Raw genomic sequence first — 21,930 nt, forward strand, 5'->3', positions numbered from 1 at the left:
CACTTAGTAACTGACACAACATTGAGCTGCCACATATTGCGGAAATCATTGAACTCGCTATGCCTGTAAGACCGATTGTATTGATATTTTAAAAAAAATTGAAGTCGTCACCACACCCAAAGGCTTTATTTAGTCTTACTACTATTTCATAAAAGTCTTCTTCAATGTGGTACTGAGTTGGGGACTCGGGAAGCTGGGAGTGCAACATCCATCACAATCTACTGGCTAAGAGAGATCTGATTGTGTGAGAGCCTCTATCCACACTGAATTGAAGCATATTATCGCAACGTACATTAGATGCCGATGGCTAGTGTGTCGTGCAATTGATATTAGATTTTGTGGCTACTAGCTGCGTTCTTCATCAATGGACAAGCAGTTAATCGCACTTTGGTTATGTGAGCAATCTTGCGACGTTGCTGGCTCAACCCAGGAATGTTGCTTATCTGAGGCTATTATGGGTGGCCTTGATTGTCAGCCTGCACTCCTTCTGGCCACCATTAGGAGCTCCAGTTTTCTTTTGATTATCCAAAACTGGTAGCAATCAGTCATCAGGGTGATAAATAAGGGAATAGTGAGTAAGTGCTGTGCGCTTTTTACATGGCTCATTGTCAATGGTGAGGTTAGTCTTTTTTTGTATTATTTAACCTTCTGTCTTTTTTTTCCACAGCTGCCCAGCTCCAAAAAAACATCGCTTGTCTCACCACAGATTTATAAACCTTTCCTTTCATTTTAACCAAAACTTTTCTATCACACATCACACCTGACACTTTTCTCCACCCTGCCTGTACACGCTTCATCACTTCTTTTCCACACACTCAATTGCTCTGGACTGTTGACCCATTCTTGGTCTCTTTTCCCTGTAACCTCACTCTTCCACTTGGGTCCCTCCCATTTACACACAGATACTCCGTCTTGCTACAGCTAAGCTTCATTCCCCTTCTTTCCAGGGCAAAACTACACACCTCTAGCTTCTCCTCCACCTGTTCCATGCTCTCACGACAGATCACAATGTCATCAGCAAACATCATAGTCCGTAGAGATTCTTGTCTAACCTAGTCTATCATCCTGTCCATTACCATAGCGAAAAATAAGAGGCTCATAGCTGATCCCTGATGTAGTCCCACCTCCACTTTGAACTCCTCCGTCACACCTACAGCACACCTCACCACTGTCTTACAGTCCTCATACATGTCTTGCACCACTTGAACATACTTCTCTGCCAATCCAGACTTCCTCATACAAAACCACAGTTCCTCTCTGAGCACCCTGTCATAAGCTTTCTCCATATCTACAAAGAAACAATGCAGCTCCTTTCTGACCTTCTCTGTACTTCTCCAACAATCCTCAAAGTAAATACTGTTGTACTCTTTTTTTTTTTGGGGGGGGGGGGGGGGCATGAAACCATACTGCTGCTCACAAATGCTCACCTTTGCCCTCAGTCTAGCTTCCACTACTCTTTCCTATAGCTTCATTGTGTGGCTCATCAGCTTTATTCCTCTGTAGTTGCCACAACTCTGCACGTCTCCCTTGTTCTTAAAAATGGGCACCAGGACACTTCTCCTCCATTCCTCAGGCATCTTCTCACCATCTAAGATCCTGTTGAACAACCCAGTGAGAAATTCTACTGCTACCTCTCCTCGACACTTTCATACCCCCACAGGTACATTATATCACCAGGACTGAGTGGCTTTCCACTTTTCATCCTCTTCAATGCCCTTCTCACTTCATCCTTACTAATCTTTGCTACTTCCTGGTCCACAACAGTCTCCTTCTACTCTGCGCTCTCTCTTATTTTCCTCATTCATCAACTCTTCAAAGTACTCTTTCCATCTTCCCGTCACACTACTGGCATCTGGCAACACACTTCCATCCCTATCCTTTATTACCATAACCTGTTGCACATCCATCCCATCTCTGTCTCTTTGCCTTGCCAACCTGTATAGATCAGTCTCTCCCTCCTTACTATCCAACCTAGCATACAAATCATCGTAAACCCCTTGTTTGGCCTTTGCCACTTCTACTTGCCTACGCTGCATTTCCCTGTACTCCTGTCTACTTTCTTCAGTCCTCTGTGTCCCACTTCTTCTTAGCTAACCTCTTTCTCTGGATCCACTTCTGCACCTCCTCATTCCACCACCAAGTCTCATCTCATTTCCTTCTAGATGACACACCAAGGACTCTCCTACCTGTCTCCCTGATCACATTTGCTGTAGTTGTCCAGTCATTTTGAAGCTTCTCCTGACCATCCAGAGCCTGTCTCAACTCTTTCCTGAAAGTCATACAACACTCTTCATTTTTCAGCTTCCACCATTTCGTCCTCTGCTCTGCCTTTGCCGACTTTGTCTTCCTCACCACCAGAGTCATCCTACACACCACCATCCTACGCTGTCTGGCTAGACTCTCACCTAACGCTACTTTGCAGTCGCTGATCTCCTTCAGATTACACCGTCTACACAAGATGTAGTCTACCTGTGTACTCCTACATCCACTCTTGTAGGTCACCCTATGTTCCTGCATCTTCTGGAAGAAAGTATTCACGACAGTCATTTCCATCCTTTTTGCAAAGTCAACCACCATCTGTCCTTCTGCGTTTCTCTTCTGGATACCAAACTTGCCCATCACCTCCTCATCACCTCTGTTTCCTGCACCAACGTGTCCATGAAGTCTGCACCAATGACAACTATCTAACTTTTAGGGATACTCTGCATTATTTCATCAAGGTCCAACCAAAAGTTCTCCTCTAGCTCACATCCTACCTGTAGCGCATACACACTAAAAACATTGATCATCACACCTTCGATTCTGAGCTTCAGGCTCATCACTCTCTGTAATAATAAGAATAACTAGAGCTGCGGGCAGCTATAAAGGGCCCTCGCAGCCCGGGCCACTTTGGGGTACTTGCAGGTTGGGGTAGTGGCACATTGGAAACAGAATTTTGTTGAAAATGGCATAATAAACCTTTGCATATGGATTTGTAAAGCGTGTAAAGCTTTTTGGTCAATGATAAGACCCTAAAAAAATCAGCGTTATTTTATTTTTTGGGCAATGAATTTCCCCCATTGGCATTGTTTTAAAAGTATATACAGGGCGACAAAAAAAAAAAACGGTCATCTCCTAAACTTGAATAACTTTAGAAATAATCAATTATTTTTATTTTTCAGATTTACCTAGAAGAATTAATGTTCCAAGAGTCTACCAAATTTTACCTTCGAGATGCAATGGACTGCTGAAGAAAATACATTCATAGTTGAGGCAGATTTTCGGCTCTCCCTTAGAGATAGGGTGAGAAGCTCAGCCATCCGTGAGGGACTCAGTGTCCAGCCATTATTCCTCAGCATTGAGAGGAACCAGTTGAGGTGGCTCAGGCATCTGGTTCGGATGCTTCCTGGATGCCTCCCTGGAGAGGTGTTCCGGGCATGTCCCACCGGCGGGAGGCCCCGGAGACGACCCAGGACACGCTGGAGAGACTATGTCTCTCGGCTGGCCTGGGAACACCTTGGGATCCCGCTGGAGGAGCTGGTTGAAGTGGCTGGGTAGAGGGCTTCCCTGCTAAAGCTGCTGCTCCTGCGACCCGACCTCGGCCGGATAAGTGCTAGATGGATGGGTGGCATATTTTCAGCTGAAGTCTATGCACGCAGCTCAATTGCAATTCAAAGAACGGTTCGGATGTCGTAAATTTCCTGTGTGGTGTCATTGATGATTTTGGTTGTCCAGAGTGTGATTGTCTGTTAGTGTCTTAACCATTGAGGTTATGCACAGTCCCATTGGTTCTGAACTTATTGACCCATATGTAGATCATTGAGTGGACAGAAAATTCACGACATCCGAACCGATAGAAAATATGCCTCAACTATAAATGTATTTTCCTCAGTAGTCCATGGCATCTCGAAGGTCAAATTTGGTAGACTCTCAGAACATTAAATATTTTTGGTAAATCTGAAAAATTAAAAACTGCTCCTAAACTTGGCTCCTATGGCGGGGGAAGATGCCAATCCGACCTGGCATTGAAACGTATTGTGGAGGTTTGCTGGGAACGTCTGGCAGAATCCCCTGTAAGAATGAGTTTCAACACCGACCTCCAGTAGAACTTAGCCCCTTGTCCATGGGGACGCAGGGGACATTGAGTGTGACTGGACAATGTTCTGCGCCTCCATTGTTGAGGTGGCCGATCGGAGCTGTGGCCGTAAGGGGGTCGGTGCCTGTCGTGGCGGCAATCCCCGCACCCGCTGGTGGATACCAGCGGTTAAGGATGCTGTCAAGCTTGTTGGCCTGTGAGGCTCCAGAGGCAGTTGACAGATCCCGGCAGGCCAGGTGGAACGCAGTTTCGGCGGTTGCTGAGGCATGGGAGGAGTTCGGCAAGACCATGGATAATGACTTCCAGACGGCTTCGACAAAATTCTGGTCCACAATCCGGCATCTCAGGAGGGGGAAGTAGTGCACCATTAACACTGTGTATAGTATAGTGATGGGGCGCTGCTGACCTCAACTCAGGACATCTTGAGTCGATGAGATCTGACCGGAGTTCCTAAAGGCTCTGGATGTTGTGGGGTGTCCTGGTTGACACGCCTCTTCAACATTGTGTGAACATCGGGGACAGTGTATCTGGATTGGCAGACCTGGGTGGTGGTCCAACAATAGAGGGATCATACTTCTCAGCCTCCCTGGGCAGGTCTATTCAGGGGTGCTGTCCGGGGTCCGTCGGGAAGTCGAATCTTGGATTCTAGAGGAGAAGTGTGGATTTCATCACGGCCATGGAACAGTAAACTAGCTCTACACCCTCGGCAGGGTCCTCGAGGATGCATGGGAATTTTCCCAGCCAGTCTGCATGTGTTCTGTAGAATTGGAGCAGGCGTTCGACCGTGTCCTTTGGGGTGTCCTGTAGGGGGTGCTTTGAGAGAATGGGGTATCGAGCTCTCAGATAGCGGCTGTTCAGTCCCTGTACAACCAGTGTCAGAGTTTGGTCCACGTTGCCGGCAGTAAGTCGGATTTGTTTCCAGTAGTGTTGCACGGGATACCGGTACCAGTACCGTACACCTTGATGTTTTTATTTTTTCTTAGTATTGGTACTTAAAAAAAAGAAATACGAGACAGCCCGCCAACTCTGTTTTAAAGGTAGGTGCACATACACGCATGGCCGCCTGTCTACTGATATGTGGAAAACGCCTTAAGTAAGTGACACACCTCTTTCAGCGTGTGTGCGAGGGGGCGCAGGAAGATGGCTTCACGCACTGATGCGCTCGCTGGATGTGCACTCCTCGTTGAGAAGCATGAAGCTCTAATTAAGCTAATTAAAGCTTATTAAGTGTAGCGCTCGCTGGCCGTCCAGAAGTATGACGCGCTAATTAAGGCTTTATGAGCATGCAAGCAGAATGGAAGTCACGTGACAGCATTGGCATTGCCTACACATGTTTTCAATTAACAAATAAACACACGTGTGGTTTTTAATTTTCAGTTTTAGAAACGTTTTGTAACGAGCAAAGGTTTTTCGCGGAGAAGCAGAAGAAAAAGCAGATTGGATTGGGACTTTTTTGGCCACTGGATTATTTGTTTCATTTTATTTATTCATTTAAGTATATGTTCGATACAAAATATGTATTTTATGAAATAATGGAAAAAAAGAACATGAAAATTGCCATTAATTTCATGCAACTATAAGGAAAACTTCTTTACTAGGATATATAGGTCCTTTTTTTAAATTATCTGTCGTTTTTTGGGGAAATTTTATTTATCAAAAGTATAAGTGGCATCGGCACTTGGCACTTGAATTCTTTGGACTTCAGTGTATTTCTTGAAAATAAATTGTCCAACCACATATTTGGATTGGGACTTTTTTGGCCACTGGATTATTTGTTTCATTTTATTTATTCATTTAAGTATGTGTTCGATACAAAATATGTATTTTATGAAATAATGGAAAAAAAGAACATGAAAATTGCCATTAATTTCATGCAACTATAAGGAAAACTTCTTTACTAGGATATATAGGTCCTTTTTTTAAATTATGTGTCGTTTTTTGGGGAAATTTTATTTATTAAAAGTATAAGTGGCATCGGCACTTGGCATAGCAGTGAGGACTGAAGATTGGAATACTTGTACTGCATCGGTCTGAAAAAAAAGTTGCAAAATAGTAGGGACAACTGAATACTATTTACCTCTAATGCTGCATACCAGGTAGCAGCTTCTTCGTCTCTTTTCTCTATGGTTTGCTTGAGATTGTGTTGTAAACTGCTATTGGTCAATTGCAGCTGCTGCTCTTTGTACAGGGATTCCTTTTGTGCCAGTTCCAATTCCAACTGCAGGACAAAAACTATTAAAGCCCCCGACATATCTCAAATGGCATAGAACATACAGTACATTCTCATTTTGTGTGCAACAAAAGATAAATGTCTTCTTCACCTTTACGTTCTCTAACTCCAGATTTTTTTTTTGCAAATCCAGTAACTCCGATGTTGATGAACTCTGCGTGTCTTCATTCAGAACTAGTAGCTCCTCCATCTTATTTTTCAGCACCTTGGTCTGTAATTCAAGTTTTTCTTTCAGCTGTTTCTCAATTAGCTGTGATTCATCCAGCGCAGATTGCAAAAGCATCATCTATAAGGAAAAAAAAGCAATATGTGAGAGTAAAAACTTATACAAATAGTGCCCTTTAAAGGGATAGTACGGGTGTTTGGACAATCTATATGGCATCCTCACCTAAAGTGGTGTGCAATCAGCACTGACTTACCACTGACAGCGCCCCGTGACACGAGATCTGGTCTGGTTTTGGTCGAGACGAAAGTAGTCAGGCAAGTTGGCTGGGATCACAGAAATAATGTTTTTTTTCCAAAAAATTTGTGTTTAAAAGAGTGATACATTTGCATCACCAAACTGCACATTAGAAAAAAGTCAGACTCCATTGCCGCCGGGCTCTATTTTTCTGTTTGTATCACTGCCCGGCACAAACCAAGTTGTTTGGAAGTTTTACCTGATGCGAGAGAGCTAATGGAGAGCGAGAGCCATTAGTATATAACATTGCGATTGTATAAACTTTATGAACTTGTATAAGGTGTGCTTTGTGTTCCTGTGGTGCACATTCTGTTTTGTATTGCTGTGCCCGAGTGTTTGTGAATGCATCGCACGTCTCGCGGTGGAAAGGGACTCATTTATACATTGTTGGTAACGTGTGCTAATTCGACTTGCAAGTAAAGTTTCTTGTGTTCGGCGTTGGCTACGGCCAACAGTAGCTGGTTGTGTGAAGACAAATAAAAAGGTGAGATTACCAACCACATCTGCTGGCAGCGTTATTGTGACAAGCCATGTGTGTGACTATATATATTGTTCTATATGTAAAAATGGTGCCGACGCGTGATTTCCCGGTCTGTACCAATACAAATTTCTCTGAATCTTCGCACACTTTTTGCCGCTTTCCTGGCACTTCAAACAAGTGCACCCCATATGTCAGTGATAGTCACCCTTTTGGTTGTGAAATGTAGCCGCGAGGGGGCACAAGCCACTGTCTTCTTGTGACGGTCCCAAGCCCCGATAAATACAGAGGGTTGTTTCAGGAAGGGCATCAAACGTAAAAACTTTGGCCAAATCAAACATGCGAATCAAATATATGACTTCAATACTGGATCGGTCAAGGCCCGAGTTAACAATGACCGCCATCAGTGCTGTTGACCTACAGGGTGCCGGTGGAAACTGGACTACTGTTGGTCGAAGAAGGAAAGGAGGAAGGTGTGTTCATAGGAGGAAAGAGAAGAGGAACACCAAGAGTCAAGGACTGGGAGTAGGGATTTTGAATGTTGGAACTATGACAGGAAAAGGTAGAGAGCTGGTTGACATGATGCAGAGGAGGAAGGTGGACATATTGTGTGTTCAGGAGACCGGGTGGAAAGGGAGCAAAGCTAGAAGTTTAGGAGCAGGGTACAAGTTGTTATATCATGGTGTAGATAGGAAGAGAAATAGAGTAGGAGTTATCGTGAAGGAGGAGTTTGTTACGAACATCCTGGAGATAAAAAGAGTGTCAGAGTGATGAGCCTGAAGCTAAGAATCGAAGGTGTGATGATAAATGTTAGTGGGTATGCTCCACAGGTAGGATGTGAGTTGGAGGAAAAGGAAAACTTTTGGTTGGACTTTGATGAAATGATGCAGAGTATCCCTAAAAGTGAGAGAGTTGTCATTCATGCAGACTTCAATGGGCACGTTGGTGCAGGAAACAGAGGTGATGAGGAGGTGATGGGCAAGTTTGGTATCCAGAAGAGAAACGCAGAAGGACAGATGGTGGTTGACTTTGCAAAAAGAATGGAAATGACTGTCGTGAATACTTTCTTCCAGAAGATGCAGGAACATAGGGTAACCTACAAGAGTGGATGTAGGAGTACACAGGTAGACTACATCTTGTGTAGACGGTGTAATCTGAAGGAGATCAGCGACTGCAAAGTAGCGGTAGGTGAGAGTGTAGCCAGACAGCGTAGGATGGTGATGTGTAGGATGACTCTGGTGGTGAGGAAGACAAAGTCGGCAAAGGCAGAGCAGAGGACGAAATGGTGGAAGCTGAAAAATGAAGAGTGATGTATGACTTTCAGGAAGGAGTTGAGACAGGCTCTGGATGGTCAGGAGAAGCTTCAAAATGACTGGACAACTACAGCAAATGTGATCAGGGAGACAGGTAGGAGAGTCCTTGGTGTGTCATCTAGAAGGAAATGAGATGAGACTTGGTGGTGGAATGACGAGGTGCAGAAGTGGATCCAGAGAAAGAGGTTAGCTAAGAAGAAGTGGGACACAGAGGACTGAAGAAAGTAGACAGGAGTACAGGGAAATGCAGCGTAGGCAAGTAGAAGTGGCAAAGGCCAAACAAGGGGTTTACGATGATTTGTATGCTAGGTTGGATAGTAAGGAGGGAGAGACTGATCTATACAGGTTGGCAAGGCAAAGAGACAGAGATGGGAAGGATGTGCAACAGGTTATGGTAATAAAGGATAGGGATGGAAGTGTGTTGCCAGATGCCAGTAGTGTGACGGGAAGATGGAAAGAGTACTTTGAAGAGTTGATGAATGAGGAAAATAAGAGAGAACGAAGAGTAGAAGGTGACTGTTGTGGACCAGGAAGTAGCAAAGATTAGAAAGGATGAAGTGAGAAGGGCATTGAAGAGGATGAAGTGTGGAAAGGCACTTGGTCCTGATGATATACACCAGGAAGTAGCAAAGATTAGAAAGGATGAAGTGAGAAGGGCATTGAAGAGGATGAAGTGTGGAAAGGCACTTGGTCCTGATGATATACCTGTGAAGGTATGGAAATGTCTAGGAGAGGTAGCAGTAGAATTTCTGACTGTGTTCAACGGGATCTTAGATAGTGAGAAGATGCCCGAGGAATGGATGAGAAGTGTGCTGGTGCTCATTTTTAAGAACAAGGGAGACGTGCAGAGTTGTGGCAACTACAGAGGAATAAAGCTAGCGAGCCACACAATGAAGCTATGGGAAAGAGTAGTTGAAGCTACACTGAGGGCAGAGGTGAACATTTGTGAGCAGCAGTATGGTTTCATGCCACAGATGCAGTATTTGCTTTGAGGATGTTAATAGAGAAGTACAGAGAATGTTAGAAGGAGCTGCATTGTGTCTTTGTAGATCTGGAGAAAGCTTACGACAGGGTGCCCAGAGAGGAACTGTGGTTTTGTATGAGGAAGTCTGGATTGGCAGAGAAGTATGTTCAAGTGGTGCAAGACATGTATGAGGACTGTAAGACAGTGGTGAGGTGTGCTGTAGGTGTGACGGAGGAGTTCAGAGCTGGGACTACATCAGGGATCAGCTCTGAGCCCCTTCTTGTTTGCTATGGTAATGGACAGGATGACAGATGAGGTTAGACAGGAATCTCCATGGACTATGATAGTGAGCTGTAGTGAGAGCAGGGAACAGGATAGAGGAGCGTGGAGGTTTGCCCTGGGAAAGCGAGGAATGAAGGTTAGCCGTAGCATGACGGAGTATCTGTGTGTGAATGGGAGGGTCCCAAGTGGAAGAGTGAGGTTACAGGGAGAAGAGACCAATAATGTGGAGAAGTTTAAGTATTTAGGGTCAACAGTCCAGAGCAATGGCGAGTGTGGAAAAGAAGTGAAGCGTGTGCAGGCAGGCTCGAAAGGGTGGAGAAAAGTGTCAGGTGTGATGTGTGATAGAAGAGTTTTGGCTAAAATGAAAGGAAAGGTTTATAAATCTGTGGTGAGACCAGCGATGTTGTTTGGTCTGGAGACAGTGCCAGTGAGGAAAAGACAGGAGGCAGACCTGGAGGTGGCAGAGATGAAGATGCTGAGGTTCTCTTTGGGAGTGACCAGAATGGATAGAATCAGGAATGAGTACATCAGAGTGACAGAACATGTTAGAGGCTTTGGAGATTAAGTCAGAGAGACCAGATTGAGATGGTTTGGACATATCCAGAGAAGAGATAGTGAGTATATTGGCAGAAGGATGCTGAGTTTCCAAATGCCAGGCAGAAGGTCTAGAGGAAGACCAAAGAGAGGGTTTATGGATGTAGTTAAAGAGGACATGAAGGTAGTGAGAGCAGAGGATGGAGAGGACAGGGTTAGATGGAGGAAACGGATTCGCTGTAGCGACCCCTGAAGGGAAAAGCCGAAAGGAAAAGAAGAAGTCATTAACTCTCTCGGGGCTACAGATGATCAAGTTGTACCACTTCTCTATCTGTTCTTGCTCTCGCTCTCTCTTTCTGCCCGTTCTAATACCATCTGACGAATATCGGCATCAGTATACTCGGGTTCATAAAGATATCCCCTTGGCTCAGTGCTAAAGACATTGTCGTAGTCAGACATGTTATCGTGAGTTTTAAAATTTTTGATTACGGTGGAACGCACGTTTGTCAGCTGGATTTGCAGCGCGCCGCGCAGTGATACGAACAGAGAAATAGTGTCTGGAGTTTTTTTTATGTGCAGTTTTGTGATGCAAATGTATCACTCTCTTGAACACAAATTGTTCTTAGAAGAAAAACGCTTTATTTCCATGACCCCAGTCAAATTGCAAGACTACTTTCGTCTCAACCAAAACTGGGTCTCGGGTCACAGGACGCTGTCGGCGGTAAGTCAGTGCTGATTGCGCACCACTTTAGGTGGTGCAACTAACTATTGCTATATGTCTTGAAATGTTAGGTATTATCAGGCATATCTGTCACCCCAGTGTGACAAGAAAAACATTTGCAGAACATAAAGAGGGTTTGAGAGAGTGCAACATTGAACGAAGCCGGCCGGAAAAGCAACTCTCACTGTGTGCACCGCTCTGTGAGATGAGGGCTTAATGCTACGTTCAGACCAAAGCAAAATTATCATGACGACGCGCTGGTCTTGCGCGTGTTTATTCACGGGGTTCTCCAATGGGATCTGTTTTGCAGCACATGGCAACGGAGGAAGAGGAGAGATTTCTACTTTGGTTGGTGCTAACTTTATTATAGCATTGATAGCTTGCTTCACACTTCAACAAACTCACCAGATAAGCCAACCTCCATATTTATCTTATCGCGCAAGTACATATCAACAGCAGCAAAGTAACACAATGAAAGATGAACATGATGAACACAAATAATATGGACTTGAAAACATTTGAATACGCTGACTACAAAACATTTGACCCTGAGAATAATATGGACCCAGACAATCACTTTTACAAAAATGATTACTGCAATTTCACTTGCAACTATTATATGGACGATCAATTCAACAAAAATATAAAACTGCACTTTCAATTATACATGACTGGACAATTTTATTGAAAAACATAAGCTTTTAAGCGAAAATCAATATGGGTTTAGAGAAAAACGGACCACCTCATGGAACTCGTAGGAGCAATATCTACTAACAGATAATTAAAAAAAAAATACTGTTGGAATTTTTATAATAAAAAAAAGAAAAAGCATTTGATACTATAGATCATTCTATACTAATGAATACATTTGAAAGATATGGCATAAGAGGTTTGGCATATAAATGGATGAAAAGTTATTTGAAGATTACTCATGGAGTCCCCCAAGGGTATGTGCTAGGCTATTGTATATAAATGATATCTGTTGTGTCTCAAAAATATTCAAAAGTGTCCCTTTTCGTCGATGACACAACTTTCTACGGTTTAGGAAAGAACCTGAAGCAGCAATTTTATAGTTTTTGGTATTAGACAAACCACACAACAGGTCAAAATTCAATTGAAATAGAAAGAGTGTATGAATTTTTTTTTCTTGGAGTAGTTATTGATGAAAAATTATGTTGGAAGTCACACATAGATAATATAAAAAGGAAAATGTCAGAACTTATAGGGATACACTAAAACTAAGCATGACCTGAATAAGAAATCATTATACACATTAAAGTGTTCATTATTATTACCATATCTGACCTATTGTGTGGAAATGCATATAAAACAAATACCGATCCTTTTTTCAAACTGTAAAAAAGAGCCATAAGAATTATAAATTTGAACAAAATGTACAGAACCAACTCTCTGTTTATTAAATCAAATACAATGACATTTTATGACTTAGTTGAATTTAAAATAGCACAAATAATGTATAAAGTACATAACAATTACTCTGTCACAGTACTCAGAAGCTGTTTGAAGTTAGAGAGAGTCCTTATAACATAAGGAATACAAGTGTCTACAAAAAAAAAAAAAAACAAGAACAAACAAATAAATATTAAGCAAAGGTGTGTTTCTGTAAAAGGTGTTAATTTGTGGAATGATTTTGGAACTGACCTGAAAAGATGTCAGTCACTTGCTAAATGTAAAAAAAAAAATGTTTAAAAGTAAAGTTAAAAAAAATTACTTACATCAGACATGAGCTGAAATGTATATATGCTGTAATTTATTTGGATGTATCGGTATGTGTATAATGAAAATTGTATGTGAGTATGAGGATATGATATACAAATGTATTATAGTATATGTCTATAAATTTCATGTACATATGTCGCTGGCAAAATGTGCGTATGTTAAAGTGCACTTGTATATATGACAAGGTTTATACATTTCCTTTTGTTGAAATACATTACCATTACATTTTATCAACATAAAACAAATGGGTTTTTAACTTCCTCCTACCCCTTTTGAACATATAAACTATTTTCTTTCTTCCTATTCTTGTTTTTCTTTTTTACTTCAATTTATATTTTAAACTTGTAATGCGTTTTCTTTATGTTTAGATGTTCAATAAAACCATAAACCAACCAATCTTCCACCAAGCAATCTCCTTTTTGGCCCAGTCTCGGTACACGTAGCTCGCCGTGTCGTACAGCTCCGGGTGCCTGCAAACCGATCAAGCTACCCTCCATTGCTATGCTACACGTTCTAATCTGCACACGATATGGGTGTACTTTATTGCAACCGCTTCCGGTGTTTTGTCTGCTGTGTGTTTAGTGACGTGGACTATCTCTCCACCGATTGGTTGTCGCTGACGCGATGACGTTCAATTCAGCAAACGCTGACGACATGGGCGAAGTAGAAAAATGCTCGCTGGAAACATCCCAAACACGCCGCCCGGCACACTAAGTCCCTTGACTACAATGCAATCGCGCTGCCGGAAATGCCTCCCCCAATGTTGGTCCCACCAAGATTGTCGCCACCACAATGTGACACGATTCTCAGTTGCCTTTTATAGAACAAGCAACAAAGCAAACTAGCAGACTAGATGGCTACGTTACTCACCGCGCCATGCGCGTAAGCCGTGAAAATGTCGTTCTCCTTTCTGTTGACGATGGCAGCCGAGAGAGGCACGGACATCGATCACGTGATTTATCAAGATGGAGTTAATTTGTCATTTAGCAGAGTAGTTGAGATAGTGTTAACACTTTTATTGAAGCAACATCTTGATAAAAACAAGTTTCAAGTACTTAAAAACAAGTTTCAAGTACTTAAAAACAAGTTCTCCCCTCGCAGACAAGCTCTGGGGAGAGGCTGCAATTTTAGTCGGTGGAAATGACGACGTCAAGACGCATTTACGTCAAAACAGAGCATGCGCATGCCGCACTCAGCCTTGCCATTTCGATTGAAGTGATACATGACGCTCGTTCGGATTGACGAAAAGAATATACAACCCCTGTGATTCAGAGTGAAATTTCATTCGGATTCAGCCTTTTCATTCCGATTGAGGTGTTTATATGGAGCATTTTCATTCAGTTTGGCCGTTCGGTAGGGTTGGGCGGTATTACGGTATTTCGGGGGGGGGGGGGGGGGGGTGTCCAAATATGGCAACGGTGTCACTTTCAATGCTGTCATAAAAAAAAAATATATATATATATATTTTTTTTAAACTGCAGCATATAATGACCTATTATGATATTAAACATATTTTTTTGATAACATGACATTTGTAGTCATAAATATTAATACTATAAGAATTAATATTACTATAACAGTTTAAAATCAATAGTAAGCTGTTAGTCATGTGACAGTCACATGACCGCTCATAAGACGGAGCGAGACAAAATGGTCAACCGGCACAGCTCGGTTAAGCGGTCCCCTAAAAAGAAAAAAAAATGCAATTGCTACAATTTGGCAGAAAAGTTGATGAGGACTGTATACAAAATGTGCATGAGGACTGTAACGGTGTGTGATGGAATGTACTTTGTATCTCCGGTCTCATCTGAGGAACAATGTCCCCCGCTCAATACTGCAAAGAGATGAGTCCACAATCGTTTACCAATTACTGGTGCTATTAAGTCCATATGACCTCCAGAAGTGCGTCACAAAGTGCTTTTATTTATACAAAAAAAAAATCAGTAAGTGATTTCGTTTTTCATCCATGGACACGCATCAACCCAAGACCGCAGCACGCAGGTGAGTGTGCATGTTGTGTGTCGCGTAGACGTCGAGTGTGCAGCCACAGCGGTGCTAGACGTTTATGCGGGTCCACGGGGAAACAGTTTAGACTGAGCTTGGCTCCGCGGCGTGCCACGTCACACACACTTCAGCCAAAGACGTACTGTCATAGAGTGACATTTAAATGCACTTAGTCACACAAAAGATGATTACAAATGCAACATTAGCAGGTGAAATGTGGAGATGGTAAAACGGTGTCAAAATTTGAATACCGCCCAACCCTACCATTCCGATTCATTCTAATCGGAAGTGATAGTTGATAGCTCATGTGTGACTATTTAAAGTTATTTTAAAATTAAGAGAATCACTGTACCTTGTTGCTGAGTTCATTAAGAGTCATGCGGTGAATTCTCTCTAGTTTTTCCTTTTCATCGTCCATATTCTGTTGATACTGTTTCTTCAGAGAGTCAACCTCTGACTGCAGTGATTCAATTAGCCGGGTCTTCAGCGCCACTTCCTTTTCCAATGTATAGTTATCTTGCTTGAGGTCCTTGGACATACATCAGAGAGACAGAAGAACACACTGTTTCTAAACAAAAACTTTCACGGTGTACATGAGATATAATTGGTAATCTTAACTAGACATTCCAAATTTCTGACAGCTCAGCAATCCACTGCCATTTATTGGAAATTGCACAAGAAACCTCTAGAAAATCTGATGAATTCTGTAGAGGAGTTCGTTAAAATAAGACCCCTATATAACAAATTCCAAAGAAAATCAAAATTGCACACTTCCTGTTAGGTTTAGCATATGGCTCCCACAGACTTTTTTTGTACCTTGAGGGATGTTACATATGCCTCCAAATTAAACTGAACTTTATTCTGGGAAGCGGTGGTGCAGTGTCCAACATGCCGATTCGTTGTCCGACCGACATAAAGCCATTACTGTTCGATTTGTCGCCGTGGAAAGGGTGAGCGCTCAGCAGCCGGCGACACGTGCAAATGAATTTTTGTCGACTTAGGCAAATGGGCCACTGGTCGGAAAATGGACTGGGCATTTGGGAAACTCATGAAATTCCCGATGGCCAGTCGTCCCCAAGTGTCAGGTCATCATCTTTCACTATGCATCTATATTATGAATAGTACAGTATAGCACTGTGGGTTGCAGTCCCCTCTAGTGCTGCAGCTATCAAATATTTTGGTATTCAAATATCCTACACAAAATAATTTTATATAATCGGGTATTTGGATAAAAATAAAATATTTTCTTATTTATTTATTGTAATTATGAACACACAAGACATTAAAAATATATTTCCACTTAATAATGATCAATCAACTTTTATTTTTAAATAATCAACTTTTTTTTTTTTACCTAAATTTAAATTGTGCTCAGCAGAACATTATTTTCTTCTCAAGAAAGTTAGGGAAATTTCAGATAAATCTCCCCCCATGGATTTTGGACTTTCTGTTAAATATTAGGCCACCTCCCTCTCTACCCACTCTTAAAACACATTTTTGTTCATTGGCGTTTGACTCTGCATGAGACTCATCATTGTTTCAATGTTTTATGGTGCCTGCTGTATTTTGTTATTAATTTATTGTGATTTTATTTACTTATTTACTTACCTGCTTGTGTTATTTTATTTACTTAGTCATTTACCCACTTATGATATTTATTAATTTATTTGGTATTATTTTATTTAACCAGTTTTTATTCCATGACTGATTTTTACTCCATGTACAGCACTTTGTATGAAATGAAGTTCTGAGTGGAGTAGTTTTTGGTCTGTGAGACAAAGTAACATCAAAACCACCTTTGTGATTTTGCCGACTACAACTGTGCACACTGAGTACAGTTTGTTAAACAGATCTCTAGGAACGGCAACTGCATCAAAGTGTGAAATCATCACGTTGATTAAACTGCATTTGAAAAGTAATCCAATGGCTCTAGCTGCAGCCGCTAGCACTGTTAGCACACAAACACTGTTAGATGCCCTAAACACTGGCAACAGGCACTGTGCAATACAACACCAGCGTAATTAAGTCTTTTTTTTAGTGCCCTAAATTGGCGATTGAACGTGATTTAAAGGACAAAGTTGTTTTGTTGACTTTTGCAATAGTTTATGCCAGCAATATGAACGGCAGACACACATTCTGCAAGACGAGTAACGTCATCTGTTGTGCTGCGACAGGCAAAACGCTCCCGGGAACAACTTCAAAATAAAAGTGTTCCTTGACATTGCGCTCCGCATATTACTTGGTATGGTAGGGTTTATTTTGAAGTTAGCCTTCTCTCCGCATTGGCAGTGTTTTGCCATCCATCTATCCCCTACCGCTTATCTGGGGCCAGGTCGCAGCTTTAGGAGGGAAGCCTAGACTTCCCTGTCCCCAGCCACTTCAACCAGCTCTTCGGGCGGTATCCCAAGGCGCTCCCAGGCCAGCCAAGAGACATAGTCTCTCTCCAGCGTGCCCTCCCGCTGGTGGGACATGCCCAGAACACTTCTCCAGGGAGGCGTCCAAGAGGCATCCAAACCAGATGCCCAAGCCACCTCAACTGGCTCCTTTCCACGCGGAGGAGTAGCTGTTCCTCCTAGATGACCGAGTTTCTCACCCTATCTCTAAGGGAGCGCCCGGACACCCTGCGGAGGAAACTCATTCCGGGATCTTGTTCTTTCGGTCACGACCCACAGCCCATGACTATAGGTGAGGGTAGGAACGTAAATTGACCGGTAAATCGAGAGCTTTGCCTTTTGGCTCAGCTCCTTCTTCACCACAACAGATCGATACAGAGCCCGCATTACTGCAGACGCTGCACCGATCCGCCTATCGATCTCCTGCTCCATTCCTCACTCTTCTTCCTCACTCGTGAACAAGACTCCAAGATACTTGAACTCCTCCACTTGGGGCAGAATATCATCCCCGACTCTGAGAGAGCACGCCACCCTTTTCCAACTGAGGACCGTTCCAGTGAGAGTTGGAGATCACGGCTTGATGAAGCCAACAGCACCACATTATCTGCAAAAAGCAGGCCACCAAACCGGAAAGTTCCTATCGATACATGGTAGCGTTCCTGCAGCGTCAGACCGGCGCAGTCTACTAGCACCACAGCCTCAGCAGCCAGCCTCCCGCAGCCAGGAGAGCCCACACCGCGAGCTACGAGCTGCTAAGTATGGCAGGGGGACTAAACCAGCCAGTCTTGGTGGACAAGAAAAAGCAAGATGCCTTGTTTTGTTATTAACTATTAGCCGACTACTGCAGTTAGCTCTGTTTGATGACTGTTGTTTTGTTATTAGCCATTAGCCGCGGGCTCACGGTTAGCTTAGTGTACCTGTGTATTGCTGCTTAAAGTTGTACCTCAGAGCGTATGTTTTGTAACATCAGGGCTCATTTGCAAGCCAAGACTCACAGGAGCACATTGACATGCTTGTCTATATTGCAAAACATCTTCACAACAAAGAAAATTCAGACCAATGATACGACAAACATTCATCATTCATAGAATAAAGTACACTTTCTAAATCCTTGTATGTCTTGATATTTGCACTTTTCAATTTTAGTCATTTAAAAAAGGTGTAGCTGAGTGCAACTGCAGCATTTGATGTTCATTTTTACTGTTTATTACCAGGTATCGGTATTGGGCCGATGCCCGACATATTTCTCGGTATTTGTACTTGCAACGGATATCGATACTAGTATCGGCCCCTGCTCTTTTGGCTGTTTTTCGGTCAGGAACTAAAGGCTGAAATGGTTATCTTGCATTTATAATATTGAGCACGAAAAATCCGAGGGCTTTTTCCTGCCTTGAGACAGTACTCGTTTATTTAAGGTTTTAGCATAGCGGACGCACAGGCTACTTCTAATTTAACCACTTATGTCACTAACGCAAGGGAAGGAAGAAGAAGCGGATGGTACTTATTTGATTGAAGCAGCAGGAACAAAGGAAGTAAAGACAAATTGAAGATGCGGGTGAGCGGAATGCGGACGTTTCCGTAGTGAACCCGCGGAAGGATTATTACCGGAGAAAGACGTGCCCGTGGCGAACGAGGTCGAGGGTACGGCCCACTCGCGGGAGTCTGGCCGGCCCGGTGCTGCGGGGCGACCGGCAGTGGCGCTTGCGGTGAGCGGGTAGCCGGTGGCTCGGCCAAGAGGCCGACCGTCCGCCTCCGCTCCCACCCCACATCCACTATACCTGGTCCAGGCCGGGCCGCGACTGGCGTGGGGTTCTTCTGTTGCCGCAGCAAACGACATGATACATGAATATGTATATGTTATTTTAGCGTGATCTGAAGGCTGCGATGTTACGTTTTAACTGGCTCCCGATTTAAGATGTGGCTTGTAGGGCAATAATCCAGTAGCTAATGTGTTTTGTGTCTGCACATTCATTTTTTATTAACCTGTAACACGAAAGCATAACATGCCTTCAAAATACCCTATTTTATTTGCCTTGCTAATGGTCAACTGCTCCAAATTCATAAATGCATAAATCACTGCCCTGGCGTATAATGTAAGTGTACAATTTGAAAAAATAAACTGTTGATTTAAAAAAAAGGAAACCAACAGTTTTTTCATCCACTAGTCAAGGTCTCCCCGGTTGGCAGAGGAGAGAGGTAAAAAGTATTTATTTTTTTCTTCACAACCTATAGCAATAAAAAAAAAAAAAAAAAGGTAATCTTTTTATTTTTTATGATTCACAGCATGTGCATTCAGAAATCCTGCTGCTGCTGTTCGTGGGGCTAAGAGGTAAAAAAAAATAAAAAAAAAGTGGGGGCCATATTACACTACAGCAATAAACAAATATTTTATTGTTTTTATTTTTCTGTAATTTACAGTTTCATTATTGAACCGTGGTGAGGATCATTCCTGGCAACAGACACACTGGAGGCCAACAATTATTTGTTGCACTGCTTAAGCCTGGACCCCAGGGCTCTGCTGCGGAGCTCGAGTCAGACTTGACCGTGGATTTTTTGCAGCTTTTCATCACTGATGAGCTGCTTCAGCATATTGTTGAAACGAATGCCAATGCATTTGAGTCCCTGCAAGAAAACACTTGTGGACTTCCTTACAGCAGAGGTCACGATTGGAGGAAGAACTTAAAATCTTCTTTAGTTTTATCACAGGGTTCATCAAGAAACCAGTCTTGGAAGACTACTGGAGTTTAGAGGAATTTGAAATCACTCCCTTTTTTGGGCAAACAATGTCCCGAAACAGATACCAAATTAATTGGAGGTATCTCCACTTCAATGGCACTGCATCACACGATGCATCCGATAAAATGCACAAGATGAGCCCAGCCCTGGATTATGTAGTGGCCAAATTCAAAGAACTCTATACACCAAAACAAAACATTTGCATTGATGAGGGCATGATGATGTGGCGTGGTCGGCTCTTCTTTAAAGTGTATAACCCCCAAAAACCCATCAAGTATGGGATTAAATCATACATTCTGTGTGATTCAGAGACAGGCTACTACTTCAATTTGCTGCCATACCTTTGTGTATCCCATACCCTGCCCGGAATTGTTTTCACCCTATTTGACCGCCTCACAGGTCAGGGATATACACTGTTTATGGACATTTTTTATAATTCAGTTGGCCTGTGTGAACGTCTTCTTTCGGCAAGGACAAATGTGTGTGGGACGCTGCGAAAAAAACGGGGGGAGCCTCAGCTCATAAAAGATGCAAATAAAACAAGCTTGGGGGTACATGGCAAGATTGTCTGTCACAATCAGAAGGTGGTGGTGTTTGCGTGGCAGGACTGTCAAGATGGTGACAACCTGCCATAAAGACCTGTGGAAGTGTGGCAGAAGGGGAACAACGACAAAAAACAGAATGTGTGGAGGAGTACAATGCTTCAATGAATGGGGTCGATAAGCTCGATCAAAATATTGTTTATTACCCTTTCCTCAGGCGCTCTGTGAATTGGTCTATGAGGTTTGTCAGCTACCTTTTCCAGCTATGCATGTTCAATGCACATGTCCTATACAGGATCAAAACCCCACAAAGGCCTACAACATTACTCGCCTTCATAAAAAGGATTGTTGTGTCGACAATAAAAAAAGCAAGCAGGGCAGAATGGTGATGAGCGTGCTGTAGGGAGACAATCAAGGGCCCCATATATGGAAGACCTGGAGAGCAGGCATGATGGAAAGATGGGCAGGCATCGGCTAGAGAAGTTGATGCCCACCAGCAAGTAGTTGACGCTAACTAGAAGGTGTCGGTGTGCCAAAGAAAAGGCCGTAGGAGTGAGACCATCATGTGGTGTGCAACCTGCCATGTCCCCTTGCACCCAGGAGACTGCTTTACATCCTACCACACCAAAAAAAGTCTACACATCGTAGGGGCAAAACACATTCTCTCTCTCACTGAAGTTGAAAGTTCATACAAGCACCCACATACTCATGAATACACACAAAACACCTGTGTATAGTTCAAAATTAATTTCCTTTTTTGTGTGTGTAAAAATGTTTTCTTTTTGTCAAATATAGAAATTGTAAGATTTGTAAATTGGAGCGCACACACACACGCGCACACACACACACACACACACACACACACACACACACACACACACACACACACTTGTATATGTAGTTCAAAGTTTTGTTTTGTTACATCTGAATTGTAAATAGTTATATACTTGCCAATAAAGTTACCATCAAAATACATTTATCTGTGTTGGTTATGTCGTTGTAAAGAAGGAAAGCACTGTTTAGATGTTTGACAAAATTTAGCTTGAATGAACTTTTTCAAAATAAGCTGTTTTCTCCATTTTCTAGTCAGAAAAGGGAAAAAATTGGCTACGTTCTACTGTAGATTACTAAAGAATGGAAAAAGGTAGAGAATGGAATAAGCTTTTTTTCTAATGAAAGAAGGGAGTTTAATCTTTCTTTTTGTAGGTTTCATGTTCATATAGCTGTAAAACACTATTCTGTGGGCCTTGCAAAATCAGTGAAAATCCTTAAAAATGTCTGGTAAGGAGAAAGTGGGTGCTCAGAAAATGGCTGGCAGTGAATGAGTTAAAAGGAAGTTGTACAACCACATATTTTGATTGGGACTTTTTTTCCCTGGCCACTGGATTATTTGTTTCATTTTATTGATCTATTTTTTAAATGTATTTTAATGTATTTGTGTGCTCTATGCAAAATGAC

At 42.6% G+C, this 21,930-nt stretch overlaps 1 protein-coding gene across 2 annotated transcripts in view; it reads right to left on the reverse strand.

The window, feature by feature from the left end:
* Positions 1–21,930, reverse strand: part of spdl1 (spindle apparatus coiled-coil protein 1) — an 89,787-nt gene that overhangs the window by 56,490 nt on the left and 11,367 nt on the right. For both annotated transcript variants that reach the window (XM_086085840.1, XM_086085841.1), the window contains 3 exons: positions 15,154–15,330; positions 6,397–6,591; positions 6,153–6,293 (listed from right to left, as the gene is read on the reverse strand). In XM_086085840.1, the coding sequence (XP_085941966.1) occupies positions 6,153–6,293; positions 6,397–6,591; positions 15,154–15,330 (513 nt within the window). The remainder of the gene's footprint in view (positions 1–6,152; positions 6,294–6,396; positions 6,592–15,153; positions 15,331–21,930) is intronic.

Source organism: Leptonotus elevatus, chromosome 9, assembly GCF_054856555.1.
Source record: "Leptonotus elevatus isolate MCC_2025b chromosome 9, RoL_Lele_1.0, whole genome shotgun sequence".
In the NCBI taxonomy this organism is placed as follows: domain Eukaryota; kingdom Metazoa; phylum Chordata; class Actinopteri; order Syngnathiformes; family Syngnathidae; genus Leptonotus; species Leptonotus elevatus.